Source organism: Neomonachus schauinslandi, chromosome 16 (assembly GCF_002201575.2).
Source record: "Neomonachus schauinslandi chromosome 16, ASM220157v2, whole genome shotgun sequence".
Classification (NCBI taxonomy): Eukaryota; Metazoa; Chordata; class Mammalia; order Carnivora; family Phocidae; genus Neomonachus; species Neomonachus schauinslandi.
Genome location: NC_058418.1, coordinates 27,366,656 through 27,392,431, shown reverse-complemented (window position 1 = coordinate 27,392,431; position 25,776 = coordinate 27,366,656). Strand labels below are relative to the sequence as shown.

Here is a 25,776-nt window from a genome sequence, read left to right as displayed (position 1 = left end):
GAACCCTGATGGAAGCATCTCTCAGCTTAATTTCTGGTCCTCGATTTAGCTCGTAGAGAGACGTGAGTATGTGCTGAGAGAGAAATCCCCACCACTGACCCACCTCCACTGTGTCTGCAAGAGCACTTCTCAAAATGAGATCTCTGGAACACACCTATCAAAGTCGACTACAGCGTAACTAGGGTATTGATAAAAACGCAGATTCCCAGCCCTCACTGTGCAGATACTGAATCAGAATCTTTGGAGCTGCAGTTCATGAGTGTGGATTTTTTTCATAGACCCTTGCCCCCCGAATTGTTTTGCTCCCTGAAGTGTGAGAACTCCTGGTCTACGGTACTTCCTAGCTTTTTCCACATAGACAACTGTGACATCTGTGTGTCCCCATGTGATAAAACGAAGAAGCTCCATGTGACCAGAAGCAACTGGCCCTGGGGAGCTCTGGCAGCCCTGGGTCCCATCTAGCTTCCCTCAGCACTGAGAGGAACAAATATGTCATATGCCATTATCTGTCTTGAGGCTGCAAGATTCTGAGGTACCCCAAACCTACTCAAACTGTGGTCCGCGGGCCAGGGCTTGGTCTGGTTTGCTGGCAGTCTGCAACACCATAACTAGAGAAATGGAGAGCAAGCACTTAGAAGCTACTTTGATGGGGCGCCTGGGTAGCTCAATCAGTTGAGCATCCGACTCTTGATTTCTGCTCAGGTCATGATCTCAGGGTGCTGGGATCAAGCCCCGTGTTAGGCTCCATGCTCAGCAGGGAGTGTGCTTCTCCCTCTCTCTCTGCCCCTCACCCTGCTTGTGCTCTCTCTCTCTCTCTCAAATCTTTAAAAAACAAAAACAAAAACAAAAAACAAAAAAAGAAACTACTTTGACAGTTTGCCAGAATAATTTATGTTTGCTGAATCTGCAATACAATTTTGGAGCTTATATTTTGTGCAATTCTCTTTTCTATTCCATTTTTTTCTCAGAATTTTTTCTAGTAATATATTTTCATATTTTCTAGTACTATATTTTTAAAGCATTGGTCCATGGCAGATTGGGAAAAAAACCTTGTTCTTCCCTAGATGGTCCTTCAGATGACAACTGGTCGATGGCATTTCAAGCTAATCCTCCAGCCAGTAAACTGTAAGTCAATGTGAACAGTGTTGGTCCAGCTTCAGACCCTGAACTCCATCTGGATGCACTGGCTGCTGGGGGCGAACCTTCTCTCTCAACACCTGTAGGGCCTCTAATTCTAAGACTAGATTAGCACCTGGCATTCAGAGGACTTTTTGCTTCAGGGTAGAATAATAGAAAAAGTCATTACTACTCAAAAACACAGGGAAAACTTGTGTTTTCCAGAAGAATCCAGGGTCAAGGTAGATGGCTCAGTGCCAACCCTAGTCCCATACCCACCCAAGCCAATATTTATTCCCAGATCAAATGCGACCAAGTCCCGAAGAACTTTTAGGGTTCAAGTGTTTAAACAGGACAGTGGCAACTTCCATTTTCTCTTTAAATTCCTTATCTCTAACATCCATTTCCAATGTTTTCCAAAGTGAGGTACCCAATTTTTCAACGTTGTGGAGCAATGATTAAAGTGTATTGAACCACACACATGTGAAGTGTACAACTGGATCCGTGAAACCATCATTACAATCGAGATAACAAACATATCTATTGCCCCCACGAATTTCTCTGGACCCCTCAACAGCCTCTCCTTCCCTCCCCTTCTGTCCCCAGGCAACCATTAAACCACGAATTTGTCACCATAGATTGGTTTGTGTTTTCTAGAATGCGATATAAATGGAATGATGTCATCTGTGTGCTTTTATTTCTGCTTTCTTTCACTTAGCATAATACTTTTGAAATTCATCCATATTACCGCAAGTATCAGCATTTAATTCCTTTTCATGGCTGAGTAGTATTCCATACTGTATGGACATCCCACAATTTGTTTTATCCATTCAACTAAAAAAACAATTTAAAAAAAAAAAGTATATTTAATTTCTCAACTCCTCCTGAAAGTAGAATAACAAGGAGGAGAGGAAAAAGAAGAAAAAGGAGCACATTTTTCTGAGTCCACTCCCTTCACAGGATCTTTGCAATTGCTCTTTCCTTGGCCCAGAATGCTTGTGTCCCCAAATTATGGCATGGCTGACATCCCCCCCTCATTCTCATCTCAGTGCAAAGGTCACTTCCCTGGGGGCCTTCCTGATCCCCCTCCACTCCCTCCCCGTGCCTCCACCCAGTCATTCTCCATCACATCACGCAGTATTATATTCTCTAAAGGACGTACCATTCTCTGCATTTATTGAGTCTTTTCTTTTTTAATGCCTATCCCCTTCATTAGAATGTAGACTCCAGAAAACCAAAGAGACCCTCTCCATCTTTTCACAATTACATCATTCGTGCCTAAAACACCAACTTGCATATGGTAGGTGATCAATAAATGTTGGTTAACTGAATGAATGAATGAATGAATGAATGAATGAGCAGGCAAAGGGTCATACTATAGACTGAGTTGTATTTTTTAAAGTTTTAAGACCTTTCGTTTTGAAAAGTCTCAGATCTCCTTGATATAGTAATGACATTCGGGAGGCCACCCACCAACACCTCGAAGAGAATGGAAGGAGCAGCTGAGACTTGGAAACGTATTTAATGCACTGGTGAGAAAACCAGCCCGGGATATCCCCACTGCTGGCTGGCTCCAACCCTCCTACAAATCATCTGAAATGCTAAATCACGTTTAAATCCCTGATTGTGACCACTGGGAACTATGAAGGACACTCACGCATAATTTACATACTGCCAAGCTCCTGAGAGCCTCTAAATAAAGCCCCTGAGGGCCCCCAGGCACTATTTTTGAGGAGAAGGACATCAAGTGACAGATTAAATCGAGTCTGTTCCCTCCACGCCAGAGAAAAAAGAAACCTCGCCCTCCGCTCTCTGACATCTGTGACTATCCTCAGCTCCATTTGCCGTCAGACGCTTGCTTCCCAAAGCCACGGTCAGGATCCTGAAAAGGTATATACGCGTGACTGTCTCCCATTTTGCAGAACGCCACCGCCGCTCAGGGGAATTTTTTTGCTCAGACTTTCGTTCTTTCTCTAGATCTTAACCATGCAAAGTGTTTTCAGCTCAAAGCAGAGGGGAGGGGTGTTCACAAGAGTACTCCGCATTCTGACGGTAAATGCGACATTACCTTTGATCACAACGTGGTCATAATACCAATCACAAGGTGGGCATAGCATCTTCTAGAGGGTTTGCATCCCGACCCCAACAGACACGCACCTGGGAGGGCAGGACAGGCTGATAGCATTTCCCACCCCAACCATTAGATTTTGGCTACAGAGGGCTCTGTTATTACGACCGCGCTCAATTTTTATAATCTGACAAAAATGGAAAGCAAAAAAGCCAGCAACAGGAGGCCTAAGTAAACACGGCGAGAAAACCAGCCCAGGCTATCCCCACTGCAGAGGACTTTTTGCTTCGGGGTAGAATAATAGAAAAAGTGGTTTATACCTTTCAAGGGGCCCAAAGAAAAACAGCACCTGTTTTATTGTTGTGTTTTGTTTTCTGCTCAATTCAGAGGAGTCCATACAAGCAAAACACACATACATGAGCCAAATAAAACAACGAAGTGAATACAGTCTGGCACCTAAGCAACAGGCTACTTGCACGTCACCAGTGCTCAGGAGCTTTCTAGAAGCAGGCCAATGATCTGTCCCTGGCCCACATGCACAATTAGGCTTGGGCTCAGGCATAACCTGCTCTAGTTTCAATTTTCTGTAGGAGTCGGAAAAAATGTTAGGGAAAAAAATAAAAACTAAAAAAAATGTTAGAAATGCCCCGAAATCAAGCAGTGTTTGTACCCTTGCTCCTATGCTGTTCCACTCACCCCCAACACTGAGCCAGGCAATAACAAATGCCCAGGAAATAAACTCTTTGATCAACTACCCGTCAGCAAGGAAAGGAATCACAGTGTTTCTGTGGTCTTCCCCACGCCTAGCATGTTACTCTGCAGGGTGAATGAGTAAATGAATAAGGGATGGATGAGTGAATGGGGAACGATATTTCAACCATCCTGCAGCATTTGATCCTAACAACTTGTGGGGTGGTAACAATAATAGTTAGCACTTATATTACGCTAATTATATGCCAGTCACTATTCTAAACTCCTCATACATATTAACTCTTTTAACCCTCAAGAGCTCTATGAAATAAGGACTATTATTATCTCCCTGGAACAGACGAAGGAGCTGCTGGAGGTATATGGAGGTCAGGCTGCTCGGAGCAGCCAGAACTGACTCCTTGCTGGATGCTCTGAAGCACTGAGCTTCCTCTCCATGAGCTACCTTTCATGCAGCAGGAAACGGGAGTGTAGTGATATTAATTTGACCAAGGTTACTACCCACTCCATGGGTGTACACCTGGGACCATGTTCCCAGGATGCGCGCGGTTCAGTGACAACGAGAATGTAAATTCCCGTAGCCTGACTCCAATGCCCAGGTAGGGCATGTGAATAAAGCTAGCCAGGGACAGTCATTTGAGATCAGCAGAAGAGAGGGTTTGCATCCTCTCAAGGAGGCTGGGATAAAAGGCCAGCTTTCTCAGCACTATTCTCCCAAACAGGAGGTTCTGCGGGTCCAGGAAAGAAAGAGAAAATAAAAACAAACCTGGAAAATGAGGGCTTCACCCCATCTCTCCCAGAAGGAGACAGATTCGCTACCATCTTCCTATCTTCGGTCCCTGGGCGAAGTCCGCAGCAAGTCCGGGGCCAAGTTCTAAGCAAAAGTTGCATCTGTAAGGGCCTGAGCAAAGGTTCTGAGCAAGGCTTCTCAGGCACTGGGGTTTACTACAAAATAGGTCAGAGAGTCTGGGGTGGGGAGGGAACTCGGGATGAGACAGCGGAGGCCAGGACAGAATGAGAATTATAAATGGGAAGGGGGAGAAAGAGTTGGAGCTAGTTCCTGATCCTAGTGTGCTTTCCAGCGTGATGGTTTCGGGGATTATCATTTGAGAGTTAATTGCTCCTGTTTGGGGAAGGCACAAGAAAGCAGGGAGACACGGGGTTTGGAATTGGGAAACGGGAGTCTCTTAAATTTAAAACCCCACCTTACACCAGGGCTTAATTCGTCGGAGAGAACCACGTTGTTGCTGTGGCCAGAGAGAGGAGGATGAAAACCCAGAGAAAGAAATTATAGTACAGTAATTCAGAAACTTCATCGAGCTGGAAAAGGAGAAAGAAGAAGAGCTGGGTGGGCTCTCCACTTGCCTCCTCCGCCCCACCCCTTTTTACTCATCACACAGATGGCGCCAAAAACACGGCCCTAGATTGAGGATTTGAAGTTGGTTGTGGGGACGAGGTAAAGCTACCACTCTGACTCAAACTGCAAACTCGGAGAAGAAACACCTCTCTCCCTCACAGCGAAACCCAGAGAAATATACCCTGTGCGAGTCAGAGCTCAGCTGACATTTGTGGGGTTTGTAAATTCCCAGTAATTCCTTGCTCACAAGGCCGCTAGGCAGACGAGCAGAGTTGGCTATGGATGTCTACGGAACAGAAACCAAAAGGTGCTTTCCTCCATGAACTCGAGCCATCCTCAGGCCAGGTCTCCAGGCACATAAGCTTTTCATAAAACCAAGATGCACATCTCTTTGGAAACTGTTGCTCCTTTGAGGAGAGACATTGTGCTACAGAATGTGGCAGAGTATATAAATTGTTTTAAGTTGGTTATAAGAGATTTGCTCAATGAGTTGATCTAGGAGTTTCCACTGGGAGGTCATTTGAGAGGATCTCCTATATGAATGAAAATGAGTTTCCTGGCTGACCCTCCCCAGGCACACCCCCAAATGCACACACAGCCCAGGGCTCCACCGATCTCACACCCATTCCCAGCAGACGACGTAAGAACTCATCATTTTTGCACTGGATCCAAAGGTCCTACTCTTGAGCTCAAAGATGAGAATCTGTGAGCCCTGCTGGGCTTTCTGAACATCCTGCTACTAGGTTCCAGGAATTAGCTACACTCTATTGCATGATGGTAATTTTTTTTTCTCACGCTGAGAAAACCGCAGTGGGATTTTAACCAAAAGAAAGCAAAGGTTTTCTTTTTATAAATTCGATTAGTCTTTTCCACTTTCTGTACCTCGAGACATTTCCTTTGGGAGGAATTTTATACCCAGAGACCCCTTAGCGAGGCACTGTTGCATGCGGGGCGCAGTGAATTTAAGTGCAAGACGCTTCATGTGGACGGAAAGCAAAAATCGCAGGCACTTGCAGTCGCCAGCGAAGTCAGTTTCTAAATGCTGCCCTGGGGATGGCCCTGCAGGAGAAGGAAGATGAAGTTGGCCGCGGGCAAGCCGCACGGGACCTCTGGCTGGGAGGCGTGCGGGTGGTTACCAAGCCCGCCCTTCGCTCGCCACGGCCGACTTTCCCGCCCGAGCCGGCGCCGGGGCTCCTGGTCCCCGCGCGGCACCCGGCGCCGGTCTGGAGATAGCCCTTGGCTGTGGGCGGCGGGAGTCCCCCTGAAAGTGCGCCTTTTCGCCGCCGGCACTCAGCTGCTGGGGGAGCGAGCGCGCCGAGTGCGCACCGCTTCGACTCCTCCGCCGGGACCCGGGGTACCCATCCGAGCCAGCTCCCCGAGGCCTCAGGTTCGAAGCCTCTCCCGCGGCCGAGGAGAGGTGAGGATTTGAGCGCCAGCAGTTCGGTTAAGGAAGGAATTTCTGAAATTCCAGGGGAAGCGAAGTCCCGCGGGGCGTGGAAAATAACCAAGCCTACGGTGGGCTTTCCAAACTTGGTCTTTGCTTTGGGTCAGTGTTTCTGCGCCCTCCTCCCACCGCTCTAGCCCCAACGCTAGCAAAGAGTTCTTAGGGCTAGGGTAACTCGCCACGTCAGTCCTTTCTCTGTCTGCTCCCCCCCCCCACCCCAAACTTTCAGATCAGAAAAATAGAAGTAACCCCCGGGTGCGTCCAGGCGTCCCCATCCCAACACACACACCACCATCAGCATCATCATCACCATCACGACCACCACCATCACCACCACCGCCGCCGCCCCCACTCCGTCCCTCCCACCTCCGGGTAGAGGAGGGACTGGGAACCTGATCTCCGGGCTCCTGCCCTAAACGTTTCCCCATCAATAATGTTGATACCATCGAGGTGCCTCCACCCCCGCCCCCGGGGCACCGCTGCCGCCTTTTCGCCGTTTTTTGCTTGACCCAAGAAAACGAAACCTTCTCCACTTCCCTCCTAGCCTTGGCCGGGGGCCCCGCGGGGCCTGGGGCCTGGGGCTGAGGAAGCAGGGGCTCGGCCAGAGCGCGTGGGGGCGTCCTGCAGTTCCGGGGTGCCCAGCAAGCGCGGGCGGAAAGAGAAGGAGGGTCCCGGGCCCAGGCCAGGCCTCATTCCAGGCTCCATCCCAAATCTGGGGTCAAACTGGGCCAGCATGAGATATTTTTGCAGGTGGGAGAGCCAGGCCTCGGAAAGGGGAGGCCCAACGCCCTCTCCCCTTCCCAGGATCTGGGATGAAGCGGAGAGCTCGGAAACCGGTTCGGAAAGCAGTTGTGGCCCGCTGCCTTGGGGCCCAGCCCTTCGGTCCGCCAACCCAACAAGGCGCTCTAGGTCTTGGGAAAACCGAGGAGCCGCATTAGGAGAAACAGCCATCAAGCCCCCAAAATGTGAGTTTGCACAACTCGCCAAGCGCCTCCCCCGGGTGCGGTTCTTGTTGGCCCACGAGGTCACGACCCTGGTGCAGCAGGCAGCCTCGCTTCGGGCCACCCCCATTCCCTCGCCTAGATCCGTCCCTAGGTGCCAGGCCCTCTGGTGGAAACGGCAAGTCGGAGGCGCGTCCGCCCGGCTCCCCCAGCAGCTGCCCCACCCTAGGCCCGGACTGCGCGACCCCCTATAGAGCGCGCAGGTCACTGGGGTGAGCAAGGCGTGGGGACGGGCTTCAGCTGTAGCACCTCGCTCGCACTCGCTGCCTCCTTTCGACCCGCTCAAAAGTAAAAATCACCCCCCCCACTCTGCCTCTGTTTTATTAATTTAATTATTTCTTTGCCTCGCGGCACGCGAAGCCTCACCCGCGCCCTGACATCGCAGCGCCCGCGTCAGCGAACCACGGAACTTGGGCCCCAGACAATGGCCCGTAATTGATGTATTGCCATCAACAATAAAGACCAATTCTCCTCTCCCCGCCATTCCGACCATCCCCCTCCGACCATCCCCCTCCTCCACCTCCCCTCTCCTCTCTCCCCGCCACAGAGGGAAAGAAAACAAACAAGAAATTAGCGGGGGACGCCGCGCACGGAGCGAGACGCCCGCCTCTACGCCGTCGAGGACGCAAAAGAACGAAAAAAGTTATTAAAGTTTGGATCCCCCAATTAATTCGTCTCTGTTCGCCCATTTTTAATTAAACATCGCGAAGCTGCTTTTGCGTCTGCATTTCGTTTGGTTGTTTGTTTTGGTGTTTTGGGGAGAGGGAAGGCTTTCCCCCCCCCCAATCTTAATAACACATAGAGCAAGGAACGAACACGTGTGAAGCTATTCCGGGAGCTTCCCGCGGCACACGGAGCGCGCACCGGGAAGCAGGCTTTGCGGGATCGCCAGCTCGGCTCGGTTCCTGGCAGCACTCGGTGACCCGGAGGCCCGGACTTTGAAGAAGCCAAGAGTGTTAGAGACGGATGCGGGCGGCTCCAAATGCAGGCACATTCAGAGAAAGGAGTGTGCGAGTGCATATGCACGGGCACGTTAGTGTACCTGGGATAGTGCGGGCTAGTGTGTGCGAGGACCACAGTTTGCAACGGTGGGGGGGGGAGGTGCGGGATTGGCACGTGCTACTGTACACTTTCCCGGGGGTCTGGGGGAAGCGAGCGGCTCGCACCCCAGGAGCACGCAGATCCATCTTTGCCGAGGGATCTCTTTAAATATTCAGTGAGAAATAATGGCATTTGAAGCACCACCTATGGAAACATTATTATCTTCATTCTTCAACATCAGCCCCACTGATAGCTTCGTTTGTCTTTTTATCAAAATCTACTGTAACCAACAGGACCTGGGGAGAAAGGGAGAGTGAGGTGGAGAGGGAGTGTGTGTGTGTGTGCATGTCAGGGACCGAGCGAGGGCAGAAGAGAAGAAAAATAAGAGGAAGAAGAGAAAAGGTGAATGAAGAAAGGGCGGACGAGAATAAAGAAGGGAGAAGTTAGACCAAGAAAAAAAAAGTCGCCAAGAGGAAAACAGAAACATTCACCCGCACCCGCACACAAAAGATTTAGAATTAAAAAAAAAGACCAAAGACCAACGAAGCTAAAAAAGAAGAGTCCTTTGGGGGAGAGCGGTAAGGGTCCGGTGCACCCGAAAAGCGACTCGAAATATTGGTGCCCACTTCGCGCGAACCGACGGTGGTGCTCTCCAGACTCCAGGGCGCTCCCGAATTGGGGCGTCCTTATGAGCCCTCTCCTCTCCCGATAGCGAGATAGGGCAGGGATTGTGTATCTGCACCCCCCCTCCTCCCCCATTACTCAAGCGAAGTTTAGTTTGTCCATCGGGCGCAGGACTTCGGGAACCTTGGAGCGCGGAGACCCCGAGGCGCGAGGGGAAAGAGCTAGGCTGAGCCGAGGACTGAGCGTCAGGTTCGCGGGCGCCGGAGCCCAGCGGAGGGAGTGCGGGGCCCACACTCCCGATTCCCGACCCCGGGGCGCGGGTAGGGCGGCTGCATCCCGGCCTGGGGAGATGGAGCTAGTGCGAAAAGTTTGGGTGCTGCGCTCGGCAAGTGCCGGAGAGTTGGAGGCGAGCTTCTGTCGGGCCAGACAGCTGCGGACAGGGAGGCCCCCCCACCCCCCACCCCCACTGCTCCCGGCTCAGCACAGCCACCTGGTTGCCAGGAGCCTGGGGCGCGGTCCCCTCCCCCCAGGGCGGAGAGCCCAGGGGTCCTGAGGACTGGCTTTGCCCACGGCCCGGACGCCTGGGCCGCGCCTCCCGAGGCCAGGGGCGGGTTGCAGCGTTCGGGGTAAGCGGCGGCCCCTCCCCTCCCCCCGGCTGGAGCTGAACTCGGATCCCAGGCCGGTCCCTGCTCTCCGCCCGCCCCGGGCTCGGCGGCGCCACCGCCGCCGCCGCCTCCCCGCGGAGTGACGCGCCCTGCAGCCAACCGGGGCAGCCGGGGGGGAGGTCCGGGAGGGGTCCTGGGCGGAGCCGGGCCGCCCCTTATCCCACGGGCTCGGGGCTGCTTCTCCCGAAAACTTCAGCCCTAATTGTCCTGGGAATGTCCGAGGTAGAGAAAGGGAGCGAGGGAGCAACGAGAGGCTGGAGGATCGGGGCCCTTTGAGAAGGATCCGGGTGGCGGGAGAGTTGCCCCTCCCCCCTCCAAAAGCCCCAAACCCATCACGTTCCCAAACCTTTCCTCGGTCCTCTTCTCCGCGCCCCCGCGAGCCCGCGATCCAGGGGATGGAGAACTCGGGGCGAAGGAGCGCCGAGCCAGGCGGCGAGCGGGAGGGAGGCCGGGCCGCGGGCAGTAGGCGGACCGGCGTGGGGCTGGCTCTTCCCCACTCGCTTATTTTTTTTTTTTAATGGGGTGGGGGTGGGCTGCTTTCTGGTAGCTCTTAAAGAAACGAAGAAACACTCACGAAACGGGACTTCCTCCCCCCAAATCCCGCCACGGGACTCCCTCCCCCCGCGGGCCGGCGCGCCTAGCGCCGGAGTTGGGAAGTTCGCCGCGCGCCCGCAGCCTGGGTCTCCAGCCCCCGCCGCCCGGCCCCACCCCCCACCCGGGAGGCTTAATTCCGGGGAGGGCATGCTAATTCGGGTCGGCCCAGCCCGGGATCGGGGGGGGGGACCGGGGGGGGCAGGCCAGGGCGCCGGGCGCGCAGAGGCGAAGAGGAAGGCCCGCGGCGGCCGGGCCGCGGAGTCCCGGGCGGTCGCGAAGAGGGTTAACCCAGTGTCGGGCGGCGCGGCGCGCAGAGCCAGCCCCGCGGCCGGCTTATTGGGCCAGCGCGCGGAGAGACAGGGGTCTGCAGCAAATCACGAACTAATTGATTAAGGCGAGCGGGTTTGAATAGCGCTGGCCCGGTGCCAATCGCCTTTCAAAGAGCCCCTCTATGATTAATCGCAATGCATTATTGATAATCATAATTATAGCAGGACACATGCGCGCTGCGCCCGGGGCCGGGGAGCCGGGGAGGGGGCGGGCGGGCCGGCGGGCGGGGGGAGCCGCCGCCGCCGCCGCCGCTCGATTTCCGTAATTTTGAGAAGATTTTTTTTTAGTAATTTTTTATTCTGCCCCAGCTGATGTTTGAGCCAGCATGTCGCGGAGGAAGCAAGCGAAGCCTCAACATTTCCAATCCGACCCCGAAGTGGCCTCGCTCCCCCGGCGAGATGGTGAGTGCTCCGGCCCGCGCCGCGGACACACACACGCACACACACGCACTCACACTCACGCACACCCGGACCCACGCACACGCGGCTGGCCCCCGCGCCCACCGCCCCGGCCGCCGCCACCGCCGGGTCCCCACTCGCCTTTCCCACTCGGCGTATTTCTTCCTTCCTTTCTTTCTTTCTTTCTTTCTTTTTCTTTCTTTCTTTCTTTCTTTCTTTTCTTTCTTTCTTTTTTTTTTTCCTTTTTAATTTTCAATTTGCCTGCGCTGGGCTTTCCCCCCCTGGCCTGGGGAGAGCAAACACTTCTCCCGGCAGAATCTTTCCGGAGTTGTTGGGTCCTCCCGGGCGTGGGGGGAGGAGGAGAGCGGGCACGCGGGCCCGGCTCCTCCGGCCCGGTTTTTCCGGGGAGCGGCGGCCGGGGCCCGGGTGGCCGGCGGGACGCGGGCCGGGCGGAGGTCGGCCGCCCGGGGCCTCTCGCGCTTCCCGCGCCGTGCCGGGGGCCCCCGGGCCGGCCTCCGCCGCGCCGGCCCTGCTGCCTGCGGGAAGGAAGTTTACTTGGTGCTCCGGGCTGAACTCCCAGCTCGGGGGAGCCCCCTGTGCCGCGCCCCTCCCCAAGCGCTCACACTCCACCTGGGCCCGCGCGGGGGAATAGGGTGCCTTTAGGGGTTCAGAGCTGCCAGAAGACGGGGACCTGTGTCGCGGTGCCGGTGCCCGACACGCCGGGGTCGCAGCAGGGGCGGAGAGTGCTCTTTGCTGCTGGTTGCTTCCGAGACACAGTGCAGGCGGACCGGGAACAGTGTTGGGGTCCGGCTACCCAAGTTTATCCCCGCATCTTTTCTCCAAATACATGCACCCCACCCCTCGCCCCCGAGAAATCTTTAGATTGGGTGTGCGTCCGCTGAGGATCGTGGTACTCCGTGCTTCCAGGAATCGTGAGGGTCTTTTTCCAGGGCTGGGGGAGGGGGGGGGAGGCTCTCTAGCCAGAGGAGAACCTCCCCCCCGAAACAGAGACACTCGCTTTCTCGGATGGAGGCGACAACTGCGGGGTCCCGATGGGAATGAACAAGTCTAGAACAAAGTTTGTGTGAGGGCGCCGAGGCCGAGAGTAGGAGAGGTCCCGGCAGGGGATTTGGGGTACGCAGGGAGGACACCTCGAATCCCTCCTTGTCCCTGAAGGTGGTTCACTTTAGGGGCCTCCGAGCTGCCAGGCCCAGCGCCCGAGGCGAAGGAGCGGCGCCCGGGTCGGTCCCCGGCACGATGCTTGCCTCTCGGCTGCGGGAAGGACGAGGGCAACCCCGGCGGGGTCTCCGCGGCTCCGGATGCCCTTCGGAATGCTCAAGCCCTGGGCAGCATTTGGGGGTATGGAGGAGGGAACTGGACCCCGACAGGGATCAGAAGCGTGCCCTTAGATCGGCACCTCTGTCCACTAAACTGCGGCCATCCGGGCCCCACGGTCCCCGGGCTCCTTCCCTAGAGGCCTGCTTCTCTGTAGAGCTGGGGCGCGGGGAGCCGCGCAGAGCCCAGGCAGAGAAGCCAAGGGACTTCCACTCCCGTCACCCCGGCTGTCGGGAAACGGGACTCCTGGCGTGGGGGGTCCCTGTAAGAAATTGGGGAGAACTGAGACCGATTAAGAAAATAGTTTACAATATTTGCCCCCCCTCCACCCCAGTACTTTTTCGAGCTTCCAGCCTTACCCAGAGTCTCTGCGATTTCTCAGTCTGCTGAGAAGAGCCCCCGAACCCCGCTTTCCACCCCAGGCCAAACCGGGCACGCGAGATAAATCGGGGTGAAATTACCCCAGGCCGCAGGAACAGCTCCGAATATTTTTCCGGATTTTCTCAGCTGGTTTCTTCTGCTTCTCGCCCCTACACCCATCTTCCCTAAAGTTTCTGGTGAGACCTTCCACCCCGAACACTGTTAAAGTTCCCAATTTGTGTAGGAAAAACCAAACGGGAGGAGAAGAAAAGAGTTTTTCGGGGTTTGTTTTGTCTTTTTGTTTTGTTTTGTTGGGGTTTTTAAAATTTTTTTGTCCATTTGTACTGATTTCATACATTTTCAAAAAGGAGAAAAAAGACGCTGGCTTCGCGGAGAAATGATGCCTGCTAGATCTTTGCCTTTCTCCTGTCGCCTTCTGAATCCGGAATTTTTAATAGTTAAGGCTTCTCATAAAGCGATAGCATAAAAGGAGTTCACTACCTCTTACCATTATTATTTATTAGGACTTTTTTTTTTTTTTTAGTTTATTTGCGCTTTGAGGTAAGTTAATTAAGTCACTGAATCAAGTTTCCTTTCTTTCTTTCTTCCTCCCTTTCTTTTTTCTTCCCTTTTTTTTTTCTCCCCTAAAGCTGGTTCATTGTCCTAAGAAGCAGTAAAGTGTTAGGGGCACCATGGCCAGCACTTTTCCTACCAGTTCTTTCTCACCTCTCCCCACCCCCCCTTTTTCTTCCGTGGTAATGGTTTTAGGTTATGACTGTTTTTACATGGTTGAACAATAAGTTTGGGGGAAGCTGCCTAGAGGGTAGATTTTGTAATAGGGTTACAGGATTTAGTATGTTGTAATAATATTAGTACACAACTAATCCTCCTCAGCGTTTGCCTTACAGGAGGGCCTTCCACACGCCCCATCTTTTTATTTGAGAGTAGTGGGGAGACGGGCTGGAGAATACGTGACCTATCTCAAAGTAACCTTTAAAAAGTCGCCACCTTTTCTGCAAGGAATTCAGCGATCTCCATGCATCCCCCGACACAGAACACACACACTTCACCGAGTTGTTGGGGCTTGGGGCTTTTTTTCTTTTTTGGGTTTTGTTTTGGGTTTTTTCCCCCCACATATGTAAAGGTTACTACATTTTTAGAAGACAGTGCCTCACTCAAACAATGTGTTACTTTTTCTTATGTCTCAAAATGGTCGGAAAATATGGTCCGTGAAACCTCGAACAAACCGAATTAAATCTAGTTGGTGCCTTTGACATAGGCTTGCACCTCACACGTGCTGATTTCTACCTAGAGCCGGACCTAGAAAACTTTGTGGGCCCCCAGTCACAGGAGCCCAGAAGCAGAGACTCAGGCTGAGAGCAGCCAGGGCTGTTGTGCTGTGTGTCCTGCATGTGTGTTTGTATGTGTGTGTGTGTGTGTGTGCACGTGCATACAAAGAAAACCAGAGCCATGCTAAACAGCCACATGGATAACTCCCTCAGAACAAGTTCAAGAAAACAAGATTATTTGGTCAGTCTTCCAATGTTCATATTTTAATTCAGCTGTAATACCAGGAACCCCCTACATTAAACTGGGAAATTTTTCTATTTCTTATGAAACCAAGATTATGGCACATATTACTTGTCTCTTAAATGGTATTCAACAAGTCTGAGATTATTTGTAGAAAGATGACTGCCATTGGAAAAATTATTTACCGGGATGAATAATTCTGAGGAAGGGGAATATTAGAATCTGATGATTTTCTGTGTGGGTTCGTTACTAAGCTCTGGGTTTCAGAGTTGTGTGTGTGTGTGTGTGTGAAGATTGAGGGATGGACCATTCAGACTCCATTCATTTATTAAAGTATTTTGGTGCTCAGCTTTTTCAAGGAAAAGATAATATTGGAAGAGCGATAAAAACATCACGAACTCGAGATAAAACATTGACTCATATAAAGTATCATAAACATTCCTCTTATTTATATTAATAATGAAATTCTCTTATTTACCAAAGTAATTTACTCATTGTGAGCAGCTTAATGGCAACACATTGATTTCTGGGCCCAAAAGGTTAGAGAGAACTATAATTAATTGCTTTTTTTTGAAAAACCGACACCTGCACGATAAGGCAGTTGGAAAGAATTCATGTTTAATCAGGCCTATTCTAAGTTTGTGGCATAATGGAAGATTCTGGATGAGAGAACGCAAACAGTTTTGGGGGGATTTGCTTCGGGCTGCAAATACTTTCTAAAACGTTAAAAACAAACATACCAACAAGCAAAGTAGAGTTGGGCATGAGAGAGTAGATGCAAAAGTGAATTTGTGATGGTGAGGGTCTCATGGTTTCTGGTGCATCAAGTTTGTCCTATGGTTTATAGAGACAAGTGCCAATTTATAGGTTATTCTTTGGGGACTTTCATTTCTTTCTACGTCTGCAGGTAGCAAGTCATCTTTACCAGGAGCCTTTTAGAAGGCAGAAACCCACATTTCTCACATGGAGAACTTAGTGGGAACCCGAGCGAGCAAGCGGCAGAGTCCCAGTCTGCTAAGTTTTTTGAAATGGTTCAAAGCCCAGCTCTCTGTAGTAACCAGAACAAAGTCCTCCTGCCGTCTTAATTCGGTGTTTCTAAGACACCGCGTGGTTTACTGCTCGCCCCATCTTCCAGAATTTTCGTAGCTTACCAAAACTGAAGGAATTTAGCAGTTTAGCAGAGATGGTAAATTACCTAAAGCCCCAACACCCCTCCCCCCCACACACACACAAAAAGTATGTGTGCCAGGCTTTAGAAAAGCTAAATGTGTCGAGCTGTTTTAACCTTTGCTAGTCTCCTCCCATGAAAAGGTGACAAGGTCCAGATCATAGTATGTCCTTCAGTATCTTCCCAGTGACCCCCAAATTGAGTCTTGCTAGTCACTTAGCAGGAAGTTGGTAGTTTATTTTAGTTTCACCTTATCAGCTTGGCTTCTTTTCCTAACCTTATTCCCCTGTCACCCTCAGATGCCAGACCCCCAAAGGGGAAGATTGACAGGTAGTCCCCATAGCTCAGTTTTACCCTCAAACAACAGGGATTTAGTTTCTTGTGCCTTTGCCAATGTTTATGTAGTCAAAGTTTAGATCTCGCCTTAAGGAGTCTCTCTTTTTACGCGTCACTGGAATAGGAAAAGCCACAAAGAAGTTTTTGACCAAACCCTTGCAACTGGAACCCCATCTAGTGTTCAGTTTGATTCATCCAAGGGGAAGACATTTTCCCCCTTTCATTTATTGTGTGCATTAGGTGGGTTTGTATCCCTGCTTTAAAAGGAGTGTCTTGCCCGTGTTGTTATTTTTTTCCAGAGATTTTGCTTGTATTCTTTCACTCGAGAATACACTAATCCTGGCCAGAACACGGAGGGAATTGAAGCAGGCCACTGATGTGTCATTTGGTTGCATATCACATAGAGGGAAACTTAAGACATTATTACAGAGAGTATGCAGGGCACACGTTGGAGTGTTTAAAATTTCTTTGGAATCTTAAGCTGGACATTCAGATTTAGGTTTTTCCCAGGTCTGGGCAAAAAGAAAACACACAACATATATATGTATATTAATAATAAAAAGATAAAGACCAATCAATCAAAAATGTTGGTGATGGCCTTTCTAAATTAGTCTACGGGAAGGAATAGCCTGTAAAAATTATAGGCTCCAAAATCACAATCGTGTGCGATGTTCTATTAAAAATGTTAATGTGATCGTAAGGTAATGGAAAGTAAAGTGAAGGATCTTTCTGAAGAGCTCCAAAAAAGAAAACTAAATGTGGTAGAGTAGGGTTGTTTGGTTTGGTTTGGTTTGGTTTGGTTTTTTTCCTGGCTGGCCAAACCTTGCTGTGTGGGGCATAGTTTTATTTTTGTTTTCACAGTAGACAGATCTACTGGAACACTTCAATTTTCTGCCTCCTATTCTGCAATGTTAGGTTGAGATGATGAAAAACTGACAAATTTGAATTGGGTGTCAAGCACCTAAATAGTACAAGACCTAAAACATCTGGGATTTTTGTATAAATTGGATGGAACTGTAAGTTCACCACCTTATCCTCTAAAAAAAAAAACACACACACACAAAAAATCCTGGAAAAATTCCAGCTATCTTTTTGTGTGTACAAACTTAGCAAACCACTACTTCTCAAACGTTCCTGCCTGACTTGGATTATAAAATCAATTTGTATGCAAACGCCATAGAAGAGGAACTGGAATGTTACTTTCACCCTAGTACAGGGAGCAAGGCAACTGTATTTACTATAATGGGGTCACCAGTTGCAATCCTGTGTTAACAGATTATTGAGAAACAAGATAGCAGACGGTCAAAAAATGAATTAGAGCATGTTTGTGTGTGTGTGTATCTTATTACAACTTAAAATATTCCTTCTGGTAGTTAAAGATTCAAACTAGTCCTCATGCTTTGTCTTTGTTGTTGTTGAGCTTCTTCATTGCAGTTCAGTTCAGAATGCAGACAGATATAAAGTTAAGAGCTATTTACAGTAGAGCGACACCTGCTTTTGAAATAAATCAAAATAGATACTGGAATTTTTTTTTTTTTGGTGTTCATAAACATCAGGAGATTAAATTAATCGACTCTCCAGTGAGATCAAATGTCAGCTTATTAAAATGCTGTGAAAATCCAAGCTAAAACACGGGCAGCTTTTGAACACAGTCTCTTTCTTAGAAGCAAGCAGGTATTTATTTTTAAGCATCTACATTTTCCGTCCAGTTAGCACAATCCTAAATCTAAAAATGTTCAGGTTGAAAAACTTGAAAATTCTCAAGTGAGTCTTGAAGCAGTGCAAATGCCAGAATTCGAGCCCAGGAAAGTAATAATCAGCTAAATCCTGTAAAGTGACCTTCTTTTTATTTTGTCGATATATTATGAGAATATCAGATGTTTGCAAGTTATAAAGAATTAAAATGCCCTTTAATCGTGAACACAGATGTGCTAAATATTTGAAGCAACTACATTGTAATGTGTACAATTGATGAAGTCAGTTTTCTGATTTCCCTTGCTAGTTATTTAGTTCTGAATCTGTCATTATTTGTCTAAGCCCAGCTGACCAAGCAAAACTGTGTTTTAAAGTGGCTTTATGTTTTGATAAATGTGAGCTGGTTGAAAAGTATTTTCCACTGAATGCAGAGCTTAATAGAACATGCTGACATAATAGTTTTAATGCATTTTGTTGAAAATGTGTGAACAAACAGAATAGCTTTTGTTCCTTCATAATTGGCTGTAAAAGTAGATGGAAACATAACCATTACATATGGAAATGTGCAAAGAGAAAGAAATAACATTTCTGTTGAATATATTAGGAATTGCATTTCCTAGTTTAAAATAAGCATCTGAAATGGATGCATCATTTAAAATTGGTTGTCAAAATAAGAAGCTTTAAACAGAATTTTTGTCACATTATTTTTGTCCCAAGTTAAGCAACATAACTTTAGCGAATTTCGTTTAATATTTTGTTTACATCATTTAAAGGCAGGGAGAGAGACAGAAAGTGCTTAAAACAGCACCTTGAATGTGCACAGGAATCCGGTGCCAATTAGGATGATTAAACATTAAATTAAAACTGAATCATTATTGGTATTTTCTGCTACAGCTAAGATTTGTTTGGTATTGTTAATGCATTTTGCTCTATACCCTTGTGAAGATTAAAAGATGGGTATTAGAAAAGCTAGCTTGTTAAGTATAACTTAGCTACTCAAATAACACTCCCACTGAATAAAGTGTGCATACATTTGGCATACTTCACCGGGGGTTCTCATCAACTTGGGCATCACTCAAGGCAAAAAGAGTTAAAGTAATTTCCAGAAGTTAGTATTTAGGCATTAATTATATTTTCTGGAATGCAAAAGTACTCAAGCTTTTTTGGATGTTTACTACGAAAAGGCAAATGGCTGGCTCTTTGGAGTTGACTCTTAAGTTTACCGAAAAAGCAACATTTTGAATTTGTATTTATTCATATTTGCAATTAGTTTTCTTTTCTTTTTTTTTTCCCCCTGCAAGTTTTCTGGGAGATTCAATTTGGAAGTCATGGAAACTAACTATTATCTGATTCAGTTCTGCAGAAAAGCATGCAGGGAGGTAATCCTTGAATTAAACAGTTTTTTTTTTTTTTTCCACAGCCTTCGGAGATGACCACACACCATTTGTACAACAGAAGTTGGTGTTCCCCATGCTGGGCAAACAATGGGGCTCCATCCTGTCTTTGAATAGGATGTTAGCTTGGAGTTGGAGATTTTTATGTTTAATTTACAAATGGATCTTAGCGAGAAGAAATCTGAGCAACCAGTGGAAACAAACATGAAATAAAGGGATTTTTATAATGAAAGGTTCAGGACAATCTGTTAAACAATTGATAAGAGTTAAGAGCAAACTGTTTTTAAAGGCATTCAGACAAGGAGAATTGCACAGCCTTTCCAAACTCTAAAGCAAGAATTATTTCTTCCCTTCCCCTTAACTGCACATCCTTCTAGAAGTTGATGTTGAATCAGAAATGTAAATCTTGTGCCAGTTTTTATAGATATAAAGAGCTCTTTTGATGAAATATTTAGAGGCATAACGTTGCCATTTGGAGCATAGTGGCATATATTCCTTGAATAGTGGAATGGTAGCCAAGGTTGCATTTTTTAATTTTAAAAATAAACATGCCATGGGGTGATATACAGGTGCCAGGCAGGCCTTGTAACGGATTATGATCATTGCCTTTCTCTTTGGTGTGTGTGTGTGTGTGTGTGTGTGTGTGTGTGTGTGTGGCTTTCTTGTTTGTATTCAGCGGAGTCTTGAGCAGTCTGGAGGATTTGTTACTGATGTGGCAAAAGTGTGTTTGTCACCAATCAGCCTTAGCTCAGGTTCTACGTAGGGGCTGGAGGTGATTTTTAAGTTGTCAGTCTTCTGCTCGGCGATATGCATCCCCCACTCCCCCACCCCCCCACCCGTCAACAACTGATTGGAACCTGAATGACTACAAATTAGTTTAGTGACAGAACAAACTGTCACAGATATCTTTGAATCAGTTGAAAATGAATAAGGTTGACAGAAACTCAAGAGACTAATAAGTCCTCAGAATGGTTGCTGGACCCTCTCTGGATGAGTAGACAATAAGGTGTATAAAATATTGGAAATCAATATTTCGCTATGGAATTTCATTATGCACCAATGTCTTCAGTTCATAGTATTTTATATTTTGATGGATTATCTGAAGACCATGGCTCTCTGAGATACCAGATTGATAGGAATTCCTCCACACCCTCAACATGTAATTATGAACGTTCTTAGGTGATATCGACTGGTTTTCGGGGGCAAGAGTTTTGAGTTTGGAAGACAGAAAACGATTGGTCACCCTCTTTCTTGTTTTGAAGTCGTGGGTGACCCTGTGTGTCCCGGCCCCCTTTCTAACCCTGCACCTTTTGATGTTTGCAGGAGACGCAGAGAAAGGTCAACCCAATCGCACCACAAAGAGCAAGGATGCCCACGTCTGTGGCCGGTGCTGCGCTGAGTTCTTTGAATTATCAGATCTTCTGCTCCACAAGAAGAACTGTACTAAAAATCAATTAGTTTTAATCGTCAATGAAAGCCCAGCCAGCCCACCCGAAACCTTCTCTCCCACCCCGCCTCCCGAGCATCCCGATGAACAAATGAATGACCCCGTTCACAAAACAGATCAGGCCGACTGCAGCGACCTTTCGGAACACCGCGGCCGCCACAGGGAGGAGTCCATGGAGGTGGAGGCCCCGAGGGCTAACAAAGGTGGCGGTGGCGCTCCGGGGGGCGGCGGGGGCGGCGGGGGCGGTCCCCCGCCGCCAGGCTGCAGCGGCGGCCCCTCCACAGGTACCTCAGCGATCACAACCTCTCTACCTCAACTCGGGGACCTGACGACACTGGGCAACTTCTCGGTGATCAACAGCAACGTCATCATCGAGAACCTGCAGAGCACCAAGGTGGCCGTGGCCCAGTTCTCCCAGGAAGCGAGGTGCAGCGGGGCCTCTGGGGGCAAGCTGGCCGTCCCCGCCCTCATGGAGCAGCTCCTGGCCCTGCAGCAGCAGCAGATCCACCAGCTGCAGCTCATCGAACAGATCCGTCACCAAATCCTGCTGTTGGCTTCTCAGAGCGCAGACTTGCCAACATCTTCGAGTCCTTCTCAAGGTACTTTACGGACATCTGCCAACCCCTTGTCCACACTCAGCTCCCATTTATCTCAGCAGCTGGCTGCAGCAGCTGGATTAGCACAGAGCCTCGCCAGCCAATCTGCCAGCATCAGCGGTGTGAAACAGCTCCCCCCCATCCAGCTACCTCAGAGCAGCTCTGGCCACACCATCGTTCCCCCCAACAGCGGCTCTTCCCCCAACATTAACATTCTGGCGGCAGCGGTTACCACCCCGGCCTCGGAAAAAGTGGCTTCGAGCGCTGGCGCTGCGCACGCCAGCCACCCGGCAGCCTCGGCAGCATCCTCACCAGCTTTTGCAATAAGCAGTTTATTGAGTCCTGCATCTAATCCACTTCTACCTCAGCCGGCCCCCGCTAACTCGGTTTTCCCCAGCCCTTTGCCCAACATCGGAACAACTGCGGAGGATTTAAACTCCTTGTCTGCCTTGGCCCAGCAAAGAAAAAGCAAGCCACCAAATGTCACCGCCTTCGAAGCGAAAAGCACGTCAGACGAGGCGTTCTTCAAACACAAGTGCAGGTTCTGCGCGAAGGTCTTCGGGAGCGACAGTGCCTTGCAGATCCACCTGCGCTCCCACACCGGAGAGAGGCCCTTCAAGTGCAACATCTGCGGGAACAGGTTCTCCACCAAGGGGAACCTCAAAGTCCACTTTCAGCGCCACAAAGAGAAATACCCTCATATCCAGATGAACCCCTATCCCGTGCCTGAGCATCTGGACAATATCCCCACGAGTACTGGCATCCCGTACGGCATGTCCATTCCTCCGGAAAAGCCGGTCACCAACTGGCTAGACACCAAACCAGTCCTGCCCACTCTGACCACTTCAGTCGGCCTGCCGTTGCCCCCGACCCTCCCGAGCCTCACGCCCTTCATCAAGACCGAAGAGCCAGCCCCGATCCCCATCAGCCATTCCGCCACCAGCCCCCCAGGCTCCGTCACAAGCGACTCCGGGGCCCCTGAGCCAGCCACGAGAAACCTGGGTGGGCTCGCGGACGAAGCCGAAGGGTCCGCCGGGCCGCCCTCTGGTGGCAAAAGCGAAGAGAGCGGCGTGGCCCCCGGCTCGGCCCCGGCGGCCAGTGGCGGCACTCTGAGCTCCCCGGCGCCCGACGGCGGCTCGGGCAGTGCCGCGGCTTTCACCAACCCCTTGCTGCCACTCATGTCCGAGCAGTTCAAGGCGAAGTTTCCTTTTGGGGGACTCTTGGACTCGGCCCAAGCATCGGAGACCTCCAAGCTTCAGCAGCTGGTAGAGAACATTGACAAGAAAGCCGCCGACCCCAATGAGTGTATCATCTGCCACCGGGTCCTCAGTTGCCAGAGCGCCTTGAAGATGCACTACCGGACGCACACTGGGGAGAGGCCCTTCAAGTGTAAGATCTGCGGCCGGGCCTTCACCACGAAAGGGAACCTTAAGACCCATTACAGTGTCCATCGGGCTATGCCCCCGCTCCGCGTCCAGCATTCCTGCCCCATCTGCCAGAAGAAGTTCACCAACGCTGTGGTCCTGCAGCAGCACATTCGAATGCATATGGGCGGTCAGATCCCCAACACCCCGGTCCCTGACAGCTACCCCGAGTCCATGGAGTCGGACACGGGCTCCTTTGACGAGAAGAATTTCGACGAGCTGGACACCTTCTCCGATGAAAACATGGAGGACTGTCCCGAGGGCAGCATCCCCGACACGCCCAAGTCCGCGGATGCGTCCCAAGACAGCTTATCTTCTTCGCCTTTGCCCCTGGAGATGTCAAGCATCGCTGCTTTGGAAAATCAGATGAAGATGATCAATGCGGGCCTCGCAGAACAGCTGCAGGCCAGCCTGAAGTCTGTGGAGAATGGGTCCGTCGAGGGGGACGTCCTGACCAACGACTCGTCCTCGGTGGGTGGTGATATGGAGAGCCAAAGTGCTGGCAGCCCAGCCATCTCAGAGTCTACCTCTTCTATGCAGGCTCTGTCCCCACCCAGCAGCACCCAGGAGCTCCACAAGTCCCCCAGCGTGGAGGAGAAGCCCCAGAGAGCAGCACCCAGCGAGTTCGCCAACGGTCTGTCTCCCACCCCCGTCAACGGTGGGGCTTTGGATCTGACGTCCAGCCACGCAGAGAAGATCATCAAGGAAGATTCTTTGGGGATCCTCTTCCCTTTCAGAGACCGGGGTAAATTTAAAAATACTGCTTGCGACATTTGTGGCAAAACCTTTGCTTGTCAGAGTGCCTTGGACATTCACTACAGAAGTCATACCAAAGAGAGACCATTTATTTGCACAGTTTGCAATCGCGGCTTTTCCACAAAGGGTAATCTGAAGCAGCACATGTTGACACATCAGATGCGGGACCTTCCATCACAGCTCTTTGAGCCCAGTTCCAACCTCGGCCCCAATCAGACCTCGGCGGTGATCCCCGCCAACTCATTGTCATCTCTCATCAAAACAGAGGTCAACGGCTTCGTACATGTCACTCCTCAGGACAGCAAGGACACCTCCACCAGTCACGTCCCCTCTGGGCCTCTGTCCTCCTCTGCCACGTCCCCAGTCCTGCTCCCAGCGCTGCCCAGGAGGACCCCCAAGCAGCACTACTGCAACACGTGTGGTAAAACCTTCTCCTCGTCGAGCGCCCTGCAGATCCATGAGCGAACTCACACTGGAGAGAAACCCTTTGCTTGCACTATTTGTGGGAGAGCTTTCACAACAAAAGGCAATCTGAAGGTACCTCGCTCTGTCTGTCCCTCACCCACCCACCCAGCAGCCCTCTTGCTGGTTTGCCATTGATTATCTGTGATGCATGCTCCCAGGGCCAGCAGCTCCCCAGAGGCAGGATGTGCAGGGAGCGAGTTCTCGCGAGGGCACCTGCCACGTGGGGCTGACAGCGGAGAAACGCGGGTGCCCCGTGTGTGGGTCAGGATCAGTGGCGGGGACCCAGGGACCGGCGGGGGGTGGGCAGGCTGCAGCCCGCCGAGCGTGAGCGCCTGGAATCATTTGGTCCACCTCAGCGAAGCAGCAGCCCCCAGCCCCGCTGTCTCGCTAAGTGCACCAAATGAATTGTCTTACCTACCCAGGAAGACAGCCCGGCGTTGCCATGGGGTATTGATTAAAGACCTCCACGTGGCCTGTGTGCAGCCCGTATCACTTAATAATTACCGTCCTCCTCGGCGGATGCATCTATTTTTCATAACCATGCAGTCCAGCACGTTGCTTGCGTCCCCAGAAACAATAACGTCACACTGCCCTGCTAATGGGTATGATGATAATTGATTATACAACACTTCCCGCTGATATGTGTTGGAAATAAAGCAAATATGCTTAGGTTCTAGAGCAACAGTTGAGTGTTCTTACTGTGTACATTTTTCTGTTGACAGAGTATTTCTCTAGAGATTGCTGCCAGTAATGCGAAGTGAATAATTACTTTCTGGCTCTCCTCTCTGTGCACGGGCCCTCCACCGGGCAATCTGTGAGGGGTACTTTCTTCCCATCTGAAAAAGACATTTATAGGGTAAAGGGTGTCATACACTACTCACCATTGCAATGAGAGTGGACATAACAATTCTAACCCTGAAAGGAGCTATCTGCGACTGACTAGCTTGCTTGAGGCCATTATAAGCTAAATAGGGGTAATAAAAAAAGAGTAAGTAAGGCAGGCATCTTGGCCCCGGAAGAGGGATGGCAGCCCAGGGCTGGGGAGAGTGCGCACGTTATTAGGAGGCGGCCACAGTGGACGGTTCCCTATTCCTTCTCCACCGTCTGGCACTTAGTAAGAGTAGACATGTAGGCCACTTGCTCTGTCGAGTGTTGGGGTATGAGCAGAGACAGATTCAACTATTAAGCTTCTCCCTTCCTCTCTCTCCCTTTCCCTTTCTTTCTTTCTTTCTTTCCCCCTTTTCCCCTCCCCACCCCCTTTGCCTCATCTCAGGTACACATGGGCACTCACATGTGGAATAGCACCCCTGCGCGGCGGGGCCGGCGGCTCTCCGTGGACGGCCCCATGACATTTCTAGGAGGCAATCCTGTCAAGTTCCCAGAAATGTTCCAGAAGGATTTGGCGGCAAGGTCAGGAAGCGGGGATCCTTCGGGGTTCTGGAATCAGTATGCAGCGGCGCTCTCCAACGGGCTGGCCATGAAGGCCAATGAGATCTCCGTCATTCAGAACGGGGGCATCCCTCCAATTGCTGGAAGCCTGGGCAGCGGGAGCAGCTCACCTATTAGCGGGCTGACGGGAAATCTGGAGAAGCTCCAGAACTCCGAGCCCAGCGCCCCCCTGGCCGGGCTGCAGAAAATGGCCAGCAGCGAGAACGGAACCAACTTCCGGTTCACCCGCTTCGTGGAGGACAGCAAAGAGATTGTCACAAGTTAAAGCGACTCTGGCTCAGAACGAGAGACCCACGATTGCCTCCCCCTCCCCTCCTGGTTCCCCCAGATCGATGAACTACATTATGGAGACATTCTTTTTGTACCTTGTTCAACTTCTAGAGTTATAAGAAAGCTTATTTATTAGTGATATAACCTGGCTTTGCAAACAATGCAAGCGTTAACTTTGGTCTTCTGTATTTTGGACTAAATACTA

The 25,776-nt window shown here is 50.4% G+C and overlaps 1 protein-coding gene across 1 annotated transcript; it reads left to right on the top strand.

The window, feature by feature from the left end:
* The first annotated feature begins 11,254 nt into the window (after positions 1-11,254).
* On the top strand, positions 11,255-25,566 carry SALL1 (spalt like transcription factor 1). The gene is made up of 3 exons (XM_021704736.1): positions 11,255-11,349; positions 20,488-23,924; positions 25,126-25,566. The coding sequence occupies exons 1-3, from the start codon at positions 11,274-11,276 to the stop codon at positions 25,564-25,566; spliced, it is 3,954 nt and encodes a 1,317-aa protein (XP_021560411.1). The 5' UTR covers positions 11,255-11,273.
* Positions 25,567-25,776: the final 210 nt, after the last annotated feature.